Source organism: Hippoglossus stenolepis, chromosome 3 (assembly GCF_022539355.2).
Source record: "Hippoglossus stenolepis isolate QCI-W04-F060 chromosome 3, HSTE1.2, whole genome shotgun sequence".
Classification (NCBI taxonomy): domain Eukaryota; kingdom Metazoa; phylum Chordata; class Actinopteri; order Pleuronectiformes; family Pleuronectidae; genus Hippoglossus; species Hippoglossus stenolepis.
This window is the reverse complement of record NC_061485.1, coordinates 30,230,050-30,242,755: the sequence shown is the minus strand read 5'-3', so window position 1 is coordinate 30,242,755 and position 12,706 is coordinate 30,230,050. Positions and strand designations below refer to the sequence as shown.

The following is a 12,706-nucleotide window of genomic DNA, read 5'->3' as shown; positions in this document are numbered from 1 at the left end:
TTGGAGAGGGGCGTGTCCCACTACTCACGGCCACGCCCACGTTCTCTCAACGCTTTCGTGAACTGACGTCATGCTGCGTTCAAGTGCATTAAGCACTTTTTATCAGCTATTTATTCAGTTATATATTCTGACGCGCTCTATCCATATTTATTCTTTCATTCTATGTTTACACAAATGTCAGTAACTTTCAATTCAAACTGATTGGTTCTTTAAGAAAATAAAGAATGTGTAAATGACCCGGTACTGTTGTTTGTTGTATTATACCGACAATGCCGGAGAGCCCCTCCGTATACTCACATACAGAAAACCAGGAGAATCGAACTCCATCAAGGCTGCCAACCAAATTTTAAATATACATATATTTTCTGGTCTTTTACAAACAGTTTTTGGATATTGATTTTTTATGTGTGTAAGTGTGTAAGATTTAGGTGAAAGGGATCTATTACCAGAATTAGAATATAAAATAATCCTAGTGATGTTTTCACTGGTGTGTTTCATCTAAATTGTACAAATTGTTGTTTTCTTTACCTAAGAATGGGCCCTAAATACTTACTATATTTACAATAGGAGCAGGTCTTCTCTACGGATTACTTTGCAGTGGTGTGGTCCTGTGAAAGGTTTGCACGCTATCTACAAGGAATGGACAGCTTCTGCCTCCAGACTACAAACCACTGGTACCTCAGATCAACGCGTATGATCTGGACAAAGCACCAATGCAATGCCAAAAACTGTTGATGAGCCCTAAGAGGTTCGGTGCCACAGCCGTACACGTCCCGGGGAAACAGGTGGTCGTAGCAGACACGCTGTCAAGCCTTCAGTTCATTAACCGGTTTAAAAGCTGTATGGGGAATGCCACTGGAGCTCGTCAGTGACAACTTCATGCAGTTTAAGTTAGCTGAGTTTAGAGACTTTTGTAAAGAGTATGGGTTTACTCACACTACTTCTAGCCCCCATTACCGCCAGGCGAATGGGGCAGCTGAAAGAGCGAAACAGATTCTCAAACAGCCTAACTCCTACCTGGCCTAAATGAGCTACAGAACAATGCCCATCGCTCCAACTGGTGCGGCTCAGTTGATGATAGGACGGCAGATCCGTACTGACTGACTCTTGTACCACCAGCCACGAGATGTTACATCAGACTTTGAAATGCACTTTATTTGTGATTTTACAAATTGGGTTAAATGTCCCTACCTAGAGAGGGACAATATAGACTTTTGAGTTAAAATATTGTTCTTCAATAGAAACAACAACTACTGAGGGCAGAATAATCCCTATGTCACTGCTGGCGGAGGGCAGTCTACCCCGAAGTCATAGTTTTCCAGTCTGTTGTGTATGTTAAATGTTGTATTGATACACAGTAGGAGAGTGAGAATTCTTAAGTGATACATATCCTCAGCTAAGTGGGACATGTTCCTTTAGTAGGCCTTTTGTGTTTCTAAAAGGGGGAGATGTGGTGAGATGTACTGATATAATTGAATGCAGCATGCAACTGGTCACTCAGCAGTTATGTGATTAGGTAACTTCATCATGGCAATGGGTAGTGAATGTTTGTGAATAAAACCCACGTTAATATAACTGAAGACGTCAGTGACAGTGATTAACCTGACACGTTGGTCCAATTCAACCACCAAAACACTTCATATTTGACCTAAAAGTGGCTCAAGCTCCCGTAACTACAGCATGTGCTTATGTGAGCAAATGAATTATTTGACTAAATTCAGGCAGGTCTAGATTATCAGGTTGTCCCCCTGGTGGTCATTAAGTTATATTGTGGTTACACCAGTCACCATATTGGGTGCTGCATGGCTTAGCTAGTGTGCACCTCAGTGTTTTTTCTCATTGGAGTTTAGGGACTAAATGCCTGTATGCATACAGGCTCTCTTGTGGTTCCAGGGATCTCTAAGAGTACAATGGGAGGTAGAGCCTTCAGCTACCAGGCTCCTCTCCTGTAGAACCAGCTCCCACTCTGGGTTCTTGAGGCAGACACCATCTCTACATTTAAGGTTCAACTTAAAAACGTTCCTTTTTGATAAAGCCTATAGTTAGCGCTGGAGCAGGTGAGTCCTGAACCATCCCTTAGTTATGCTGCTATAGGTCTAGACTGCTGGGGGAACCCCTATCATGCACTGAGCACATGGGAACTGTTTCTGTACAGACTATAACTATACTTATTACTCACTATTACAGCTCCATTGTAATAGAAGAGCATTAAGCTTCTGTATTTTTTTCAATGACTACTGATAGATGTACAAGAAACTACTATTGCAGACATGGTCATTAGGCATGGCATACCTTTGTTTGTATAGTTAATGTAGTGGGCCTATTGTGTTGATGCATAAATGTACCCTTGTTTTACTTATATAGATGATCTTTGATATCAATGCAATGCCTGAGCCCACAAGTAACATCTTTGTTGATGGCATGGTTGGTCACAACGTTGGGAAGAAGGTGACAAAACAGAATTTGTGGAGGTTCCTTGCCAGAGAAGAAGCAAAGTGACTGCAATCAAGGGGTCCTTCATCAACATGCCATTTAGACACTGTTGTTTACTCAACTCAGCCCCAACACATTTTCATCTGGATAATGTAAGGTTCCATTGGGTGGCTCTGGTTTGCACCTAGTTCAATGACCAGCCCACATTCACAGACCTTTTTTACTATCATATTGCCCACTTCTCAATGCGGTAAAGGACATTTTTCCCGCATTCTGGTGGGAGGTTTGTAACCGAAACCTGTACACAAGACAGAGCATCTTGATTTCCATGGGGAAGGCCTGTGGGGATGTGTCCATAGGAACCATTCAAGGCTGGATTAGACATTACAGGGTACAGTTCATCTTTATCCTGGCCGGGGAAACATCCTTTGTCCCTGCAGTGACTTTGGGCATTGCTGCAGCTGCACACAATTGTGCACTATTGGGGCCATTCAGTTTGCCTTCAGAATGTCCTTACCAGATTTTATACATTTTCCTTGACCTTGTTTATAATCCAATTTAAAATTCACAACAAAAAGCTACGTGTGCATTTATTCTCCGGAGTCCGATGTAAAGCAGAACACCTGGTCATCTGGTGACAATTGATGAAACACAGGGGAAAGGATCTAAATGCAGACACACAATGACAGGCTGATACACTGAAGATTAAGCTTACTAAAGAAAACAAGGTTTACAGGCAGATGGGTGGTTAACCAGGAAGATGAGTTGAAAGGATGGCAGGCAAACAGGAACAGACAACAGGAGTCTATACACAAGGAGACAAGAGGACAACACTGGGAACAAAAGCAGGCAATCAGACAAAGACTGGGACAAAGGGCTCCAAAACATTTGAAGGGTTGGGAATGAGAACTGGTGTGAACGCATCATTAGTTAGCAAAAGCTTTGGTGATGTGATGAGATGAGAAACTTTGTATTTGTCTAACACACACTTCATTTGAAATTTATCACTGGTTGACATATTTGTGACAATATGAATTAGGCTAAGGAATAACATTGAAAATATCAGCTGTTATTATACACATAATTAAAAAAAATCTTGATTACTTACTTTAAATTATAATGTTTAGATTTGTATAATAATATTTAAAAATTCTGTGAAGGGTTAGTGCCATTCATTAGCTAGCCTACAACTATTGCGCTACCTAAATTCATATGGTAAATTGATCCTGATATTCTTCAAATAAATGTTTATTAAACATCAAAGCACATGTTACATTATCTCAGGGCACTCTACATAAAGAGTAAAGTTGAAGCCTTTTAAAATTATACAGTTAAAGGGTTAGCCCGGCGTAACAGTTACATTAAAGCAATCTCAAAATCAGTATTTTATCACTTCAAAAACATAGCCAGGGACTTCATGACAAAACAAGACTTGATTCATGCTTTTAACTCTAGTAAAATGGACTACTACAGTGGACTTTGAACAGGAATTCCTAAAAAGATAAGCATGCACTTTACAACTCATCCTAAATTCAGCTGCAAGAGTTTTAACCAAATCACTAAAGACCGCCCACATCACTCCTGTTCTTAAATCTCTACACTGGCTGCAAGTAAGCTACAGGATTGATTTGAAAGTTTTCCTGCTGATTTTTAAATCTCTTAAATCTCTTAATGGAGCTGCTCTCAAATACATAACAGACATTTTCGTGCAATTTAACCCATGCGAGACCTCTGAGGTCAGTGGGGAGTGGTCTGCTGGTGGTGCCTGGGGTAAAAACAGGAGCAGCTTTTAGTCACTATGCAGCACAGCGCTGGAGCCAACTGCATGATGATCTTAGGAATGCTCCAACCATTGCAATTTTTAAATCCCAGTTGCAAAGTGTCTTTAACTAAAATGTGATAATCTTATATGATCATTGTATTTTTATTCTATGAAGGAAATAAATATGGGGAGAGAGATACAGCTGTATATACTGTTTATATATACATGTCAATGTTATTATGTTATAAATGTAAATAATTTGATATGCTCTTATTAAGACAATTGATGGTAGGCACAATTTCAGACCCGTGTTGAACCAGCGGCAGTCTCTCCAAACATCATAGGGACAGTAAATAGAACCCTATTCTTAATATTTCAAACATTTTCATGTTTTCAACATTTAGACATCATTGGTTTGATGAAATCAGTGGAAATCAGCTTTTATTGTGAAAGCCACAGCCCTTTGAATCCGGGCTGCTGCTGTAAAGATGTGACCTCCTTTGACTCAGCTGGCTCATCAGGTGGCTGTTCATCTCTTGTGCTCGCAGGCTGATCTAACTGATCCCGGAGCAGCCGGGGATCGGGTTTCAGCACCGCGGTCAGCTCCCGGCCCTGCCTCTTCCTTCCGCAGGCAGCAGAGCATCAACACATCATCATCAGTCCTCGCTGCGACCCCTCCCCCTTTATATCTGCGCTCATGGTAAATCCCTCCTATGTGCCACTGACTGGCAGAGTTGAAAGATCTGGAAATCACGATACCAACTCCACACCAACACTTTCATTTTTCTTGCTGAGACAGACTCGTCTGGTGACAGTTTTTCTTCAGGAGCAACAGTCGCTCATCAGTCAGGTTGTGCGTCTCCGCAGCAGCTTCAGTCGAATCCCTCCCTCTGTGCTCGTCTCTGAAGCTGCTCGGTATTTTTTTTTCTACTTTTACAGTTGTACTTTTGCTGCAGGTAGGCCTACAGTCGCCACCTCAACAGCCTCACTAGCATGTTGGACCCGTCTTCCAGCGAGGAGGAAGGGGATGAGGTACTGGAGGTGGAACGCAAAGAGGTGGCGGCCCCGAAGAGCCACGGAGGAGCCCGACTGTCACCGGGGCGAGCTGCCGACGGCCACGGCGGAGGAGGGCTTCAGCCCCGGGGCCGCGGGAGCGGCGGTGGCCGACCCTCCAGCCCCAGCCCGTCAATCGGCAGCGAAAAGGAGAAGGAGGACCTGGAGAAGATGCAGAGGGAAGAGGAGGAGAGGAAAAAGAGACTCCAGCTCTATGTGTTTGTGATGCGCTGCATCGCATATCCGTTCAACGCTAAACAACCTACTGATATGGCAAGGAGGCAGCAGAAGGTAAGATCATTGTTCAAAATCTGAAAAACCCGAACCTAACTTTAAAGCTGTGATTTAAATACACCTTTCACTCCTACAAGGCTTGTCCAGGATACATGACACCAACTGTTGCTTCCGGAGTCGCACCATGTTGGCTTTTGGTCGAGCAAGAAAACACAATTTAGTTCACTCAGCCTTATAGTTCGAGACGAATCTACAGATCACAGGCTTCTAAATACACATCACACCACACGGCGATCCAATACTTGTATTAGGAAAGGTGGTTAATAGACAGGATGGAGGATGATACTGCACAGAAAGCATCTATGACGGTAACTTCACAAATGTCAAATGCCGACTCCACGGGCAGTCGTTTTCCGATTGAAAATATTTTCTTTTGTCCCTACACACAGCATCTTGTAATGACGAAATCAAAAAGATTAAATGAGAAACTGCTAAAAGGTGAAAAAGGTTTCAGGAGCAATGTGATGTTCTATTCAAACTAAACTGACAGGGTTGGCACCATGAGGAGAGGCTAAAAGAGAGAGAGAGTATGTGAATTCAGTTCGTTCCCACCCATTGTAGTAGCTCTTACAAATGAGAATTGCCTCTGGGCATAGACGCATCATTGATGTTTCCCCCTCCTGCTTGTCTCAAGCCAGCACGTGAGAAATAGCTTCTCTACACCACTCACCATGTCATTCTGTGTTTATCAGTGGTGATGTAAGCAGGTCTTATGGGAGAGCTGCTTTATAGGGTTACCGGTCTAATATATGAATTAGGTAGACTCTATGACTTTGTTGTATCACAGACACAGACACAGGGGGGTTATTTGCAGTCCACCGCTGGTCTGTACTGGAACTGCAGTTAGGATGGTGTCAACATACTTAAAATTAAATTGTTTGTACATTGTGTGATGTAAAGTGTCTGTACGTCACTCGTCACTTCATAAATGTAATCAGACAAATTTTGCATTGGAAATGGTTACATTCAAAGTTAGTGTTTAGCCTACACCTTTTCTACACCAGTCTAAGTAACTTGTAAGCAAGAGCAACTGCAGACTGTTATTGTGTCTGCACCAGTGATCCAATAAAGCTGCACTCACAGACAGCACTCAGTCCAATACACCATTTCCACAGAGCTCTGTGTAGCATGCTAGTCTGGACTGAAAGTACATTCACTCATAAGGGAACCTCCATGATCTCTGATGTGTTTCCAAAACGCTTCCTTCAGTTTTCTTTGGTCCAGAAATAGCTATTTTACATTGAAAGTTTTTTAACAGACTTCAGACAGACTGTACAAGGGATACCACAAATCAAAGGTTCAACGGCTTATTTAGTCAACAGTAGCATGTTAGCTGAGTGACACATAGAGTGTATGCATAGGTTCATACTCCATCTTTTTGCAAAATATTGCACAAAACTAGATACATCCTGGAAGGCAAACCTCCTCAGTTATTTGTTGTTGTGCATTTCTCTGACACATTTCTCACTGTCTATTGTTCCTCCCCTCGTCCCTCCCTGGTGTGTATAACCAAGTTCGCACTACATGACTTTCAAAGTTGTCAGATCGCTGTGCAGTTCACACAACACAACTTGTTGTCTTGTGCTTGGGAATCTTGCAGTCATGGTGAGCACACACTACACGGCCGACTAGTGATGGGGAGTCACACACTGCTCCAGGAGAAGCATGTCTGCTTTTCAAACTTTGATGGATCACAAAAACACGAGATGAGACAGGACACATCACGCCGCAAGGAACTGGTTCAGTGGACATTACAGTTGTATAGAATATAATGCGGCTCAGGTGTCATATTTTCTGTTTGAGAGAAAAGCAACCAAGCTCGAACTGAACCCTACTCCAGTCGGAATGCTCAACGGAATTCACAGATTGGCTGAGTGGCGTCATGAGAGATGCAATTGGTCTATAAGTTACCTGGACCACCAATAGTGCCATGAAGGCTAACAAAGCTATAAAATAGAAACAATGTCAAAATTTGACAACATTCGATTATTTATCGGTTATAGGCGTGGGCCCGGAGAGGACAGTCACTGGGTCCAGATCTGGACCATAGTCCACCTATTAGTGACCTCTGCTCTAGTGGCTTCAACACTGCACTTGACATTGGCACAGGCAGTTAGTAATAAGTGTTTATAGAGTGTTACAGGGAATCATGACTGTCTGGCAGCCACTTACTGAAAAGAAAGAAACGTGATAATGCTCAGTTTAAGTTAACTCAAACCACTTTGTATTAAATCTGCAGTAAAATTTAAAATGTGCACACTTACAAATACAACAAAAATAGTGTACTCACTACTCTCCCACTAAAAACCTGTTGTCTGATTGCAACATCAATCTGAACGAGGGATTTTAAAAGTAGAAGCTACAAATTCAGTACAGGAGCAACTTAACAGGTTTCTCAAATACCATTAACACGTTTTTAAATCAGTATATGGTTCCAGGGCCCAGAAAAAACATTATAAGAAATTGTCAGACACATTGACACAAAGAAGTTCACCTCTAATATAGATTTCAGTGGTTTTAGAGTAACCACAGTATTGTAAATCATGTAAATGGATGGGAAGCAAGTCACAAAAGCTGTTTGTGACAACAAGGAGAGACAAAACACAATTACTACTCTTATTACTTGGAATGATAGATCACCAAAGCTGAGTGGAGTTTGACACACGTCCGATCCTATTTACGAGCAGTGTTGTGCTGGAGGGTCAGAGAGTGTCGGAGTGTGTGGTTCCGAAAAGAATAGGGTATAAGATGAGTGCCAAAATGAAAATTGCCCTACAAGTACACCAGTCAAAAAGATTTTGTTGAACCCTGGTTTGATTCCTTGTTCCTGCCTTCATTGCATACAAATTCGTAGAACCTGGAGTTGTGGTTTGGGTGTCCTGACAGCTGCACAGTTGTGGTGCACACCACATTAATTCATCATCCCCCAGTTCGACCTTTGTTTCATGTCAATAGCCCCTTCTCTCCCTTTGTTTCTTCTCTATTATCCACTAACAAATAAGAAGGTGTAAGGATAAATAGGTAACAAATCTTGAAAATGTCAAAAAGGAGTAATAATTGACCGAGCTTGCAGTTGGAGGTGACCTGTCAAGAGTCTCTTTTCCAATGGCATTCCATAGACAAGCTTCTTTGTGGGCCCCAGAGAGTTTGTTTGTCAGAGTAACGCAGTTGGCTGCTGTACGAAATCGGCAGCGAGGCTGTGGTCTGGAGTACTGATGACTTCTATCACTACAGCTATGACTGGTCATATATTCCAGCATGTAACGCAAATCTACAAATGGTCATTTTTACATTTCTGGTTCAGAGATTAAATGTTGCACATTTTACACTTTCATAGAGTTGTTTTAATGTCCATAAGAAGATACTTGTGATTTATGTTCCAGAACCCATCTCAGTGTATTTTACATCTCCTCTCTCACACTTCTTTCTGGAGCTTGTGGTGGTTTCCGATGCTACTAGCAAGAACAAGTTGGTCACTAAATAACAAGTCATTGCAAACTCTGAACACTAAAATCAGCAAAACAGACAATTTAGGCATTATTTGGTGTGGAGGGCTAACTTCCGGTGCAAATCCCTGGATGTTGTGGGTGACCATCCAAAGTGTTGTAGCGTGATGGTGGAGCGTGGATTGTGACCATGGATCCTGAATGTGTTGGCAGCTGTTTATGGATTATGATTACAAGATTGCCTAGATATATGAAATGCCTACTCACGTATACTATTATTATTGGCATCTCTGTTGAACATTTTCTTAAATATAAAATAATACTTTAAACATTGATACACCTCTACATTTATGTTAAACACCGCCTTTTCTCATCAATGGTGTAAAGTTGTTATTTTATTGATGTGCTCTGCTACATGCCACATCTAGTGCACTTCTGTCTGTCCTGTTTTTTTCTTGGTAGTTTTCCCTTACTCTTGTTGAGGGTGTGGCACCTTGATAATCCCTATGAGACAAATTGTGATTTGTAAATATGGGTTATACAAATAAAATGTGATGAATTGATTGAGGTCCAAAGCAGGAGTGGCAGAGCTCGCTGCCCCTGCCTCCAGCTTAATCTGCACAGTTGCTAGACCCTATGGTTAGACCAGTGCAGGGCCAGAGTGCATTGAGGCCAGAAAGTGGCTGGGGAAGAATCTGAGAACAACCAGCGATGACAATGAGGAGGTGGGTGATCCGGTAACTGGGAAAGTAAGAGTAGTATATGGCAAGGGGATTACCAGAAGGAGGAGAAGGAGCAGTCTACCTTTTAGTCAGAGCGTGTGGAGTTTTGAAAGGGATTGATTGGGACTGCAGACGAGAGACTGGCAGCAATGTTAAGACATGCTGTGAATTTGTGTTGCTGTTTAGTTTTCTCATGTGGTAGGTTTCTTGTGTTTTTGAGTTGGATTTCCTGTTTTCATCTGCCTGCCTATCTACAAACTGGAACTACTAGCCTCATTATTTCTCATTAAAATGTATTCACTGTACCAACATTTGCACAATGTCACAGTGAAGGAACTGAACAGATGAACTGACAAAGAGGACTTGGAGCAGGGAGACTACACAAGGGAAGCAGGGATAATTGGAGACAGGTGAAACACTTCACGGTGTTGAACACAAAGGCAGGAAAACAGACAAAAACTGTATGTAAAACAAAAGACACACTGAGGAAAATATATCAAACAGGAAATAGAGAATAGAAAACGCATTTAAAAAGGCCCTTTAGGGTCCATTAGAGTAGCAAATTAAATCAAATTTAGTATTGACAATTGGGTACTCGCATAATTGTACATGTTTACACAGGGAATATATGGAAAACTCCTGAAGATACCATGACCTGGATTACTAAGAGTCAGATATAGTTTACTCCTATAATAATGCAGTAATAACTACTGGATACTCATAGGTCTACTCTATACATATTGATGGGTATCGCAGCCTGCATGATCTCAAAGCAAAATAGCTTTTAGTTAGCATCTTTTGCTAAAATTCCTGAAATTTTGAAAACATTAGGATGAAATTGGATGTCAGTGGAAATTGTTGAGATTAAGGACAACATTAAGAAAGACACAGCACGCCCCAGTCAAGTTCAACGTGCTCTGGTCGGAACAGTAAAAAACATCCTTGTGTGGTGGATTTAATTAAAAATAAATGATTTTTAGGGCACAGGGGTGCCGTTGTTATTTTGTATCTGAAAAGGCCTTTACAAAACATCTGGCACATCATATCTTTTGTAGTCACCTCTGCCCAGGAGCAAATTTTTTCTTCAGTTTGTTTGTTTGTTAGCAGAATTACACAAAGTGTGCAATTTGTTGCAGATCTGATTAAAAATCTGCATCTAGTAAATTTAAATGTGGGTTCAGAAGGGGACTGTTAGGCCTTGGCGTAGGTCTGCAATCTATTGAGTACATTTGAGTTTTACACATGTTTTGCTATTTGTAGTCAGCCCAAGGCAGTTTCTCCCCACACTGGTAGCTTAGACTGTTGAAATGGGGCAAACAGTGCCTGAGTTGTACAGTGTTTACTATCAGGTAAAGCTCATCTTCATGTTAACTCAATGTTTCCACACAAAGGGCACTGGTGACAGCAGATCACCCCTACAGTGCTGACTAAAGGTCTTGTTATTGTCTGTATGTGTCATCGTGTTATTTTGGTGTCATCATGCTGCACTGTATCCTCTTCATTGTCTCCATTAGACTCTCCCCCACAGGGACATGGATGATGCCTACATGTGCAGCGAGGGGCTCACCTTACCATCCTCATTTATGATGAAGGGCGCTGTGCATTAACTTACTCTACTAACAAGCACATTTGTTGGTTACAGCCACTTGCCATATAGTCTCATACAAATATGTGTAACCTTGGTGAGTGGAACTTAATTCTAATTTCATACTCAAACATTAAGATACATATACTGTGTATATATGATGCCAGTTATATATTCAGCTATTCCACGGTATATAAAGTAGGTAAACGTAGGTTTACTTTCAGCAGATGCAACAATAACACATTCTGTAAATATAAATGCTTTAATCCTCCTACCCTTAATTTCAACCTTACGAATTAAACAAAACATTACTTTTTGCATTGTCTCAGATATTTTTTAGTGGATATAAACTCAATTAAGTCAATATGGATGCAATTCTTAGGGATATCAGGTGTTATTATTAGGTGTTCTGACAGAAAAAAAGTGAGGCTGGGAGGGTGGAGTATGTTGACACAGGTGCTGGAGGATGATGATGAATTGTGAGAAGGCTGCGATTTTACATAATCATCAGTTCAAGCAACTTTTAGAGAGAGCAGGAAATTGCTTAAAATGTTCCTGAATGTAAGCCATTCACAAATATATCAGCATCACAGTTCAGACACAATGTCAGAATCCGTGTGTGTGTTACGAGAGAAAATGCTGAGGTAGACAGAGAATGAAAGTCTAGTGAAAGTCTTCTCAAACACATTTGCCAGTCAGCTGGGAAGTGGGTGGTACTGCACTGGGCTTGAGATGTTGTGGGCTGAAAAGAGATGAAGCCAGTTTCTTTAATGTTCAAACCTGTTTAATGAAGACTGAGTTTCAAACATTTTTACTTGGCAGAAGTAGGTAGGCCAGCAACGATGAACACAACACTGACACCTAATGAAGATGTTATTGGGACCGTTTCCTATTTGCACATTTAGCAGACACAGAACAGCCTTTAGAGTTACATGTGTTGATGCACGTGAGTCCAATATTCCCTCACTTTTAGCTCTGCTCTCTGCTCAGCACCTTGAATTTACCTCTGTGTATGAAAGGTGCTTTATAAATTCATTTGCCCCTTGCCTTGCCTTGTTACAGTCACCATGAACTCCCGAGCGAAGAATCTGGCTCTGTAGCTGTTCAATGCTTCACTATATTGTATTCTATACCCACAGTTACAGTATCATCTCTACCAAGGAGGTTATGTTTTCAACAGTGTGTTAGTTATCCAAATTCCACAGAAACTGCTAAACTGATTTTCATGAAATTTTGTGGGGAGGTGGAACATGACCCAGAAAAGAATGTATCCAGGATTTATTTTTTACTTTCTTTGCAACATTTGCCAAAGAATTACTTTAATCTATGGCGGTAGTGGGTGAGCACGTGCACACACATGAATGTCGCTCTCATGCAGTTTCCGAATGACAGGCACACAGACTAAAGAATA

At 41.4% G+C, this 12,706-nt stretch overlaps 1 protein-coding gene across 2 annotated transcripts in view; it reads left to right on the top strand.

The window, feature by feature from the left end:
* Positions 1 to 4,869: 4,869 nt before the first annotated feature.
* The window catches only part of cadpsa (Ca2+-dependent activator protein for secretion a), a 171,814-nt gene continuing 163,977 nt past the window's right edge, over positions 4,870 to 12,706 (top strand). For both annotated transcript variants that reach the window (XM_035152991.2, XM_047339451.1), the window contains exon 1: positions 4,870 to 5,539. In XM_035152991.2, coding sequence (XP_035008882.1) covers positions 5,189 to 5,539 — 351 coding nt within the window. In that variant the 5' untranslated portion in view covers positions 4,870 to 5,188. The remainder of the gene's footprint in view (positions 5,540 to 12,706) is intronic.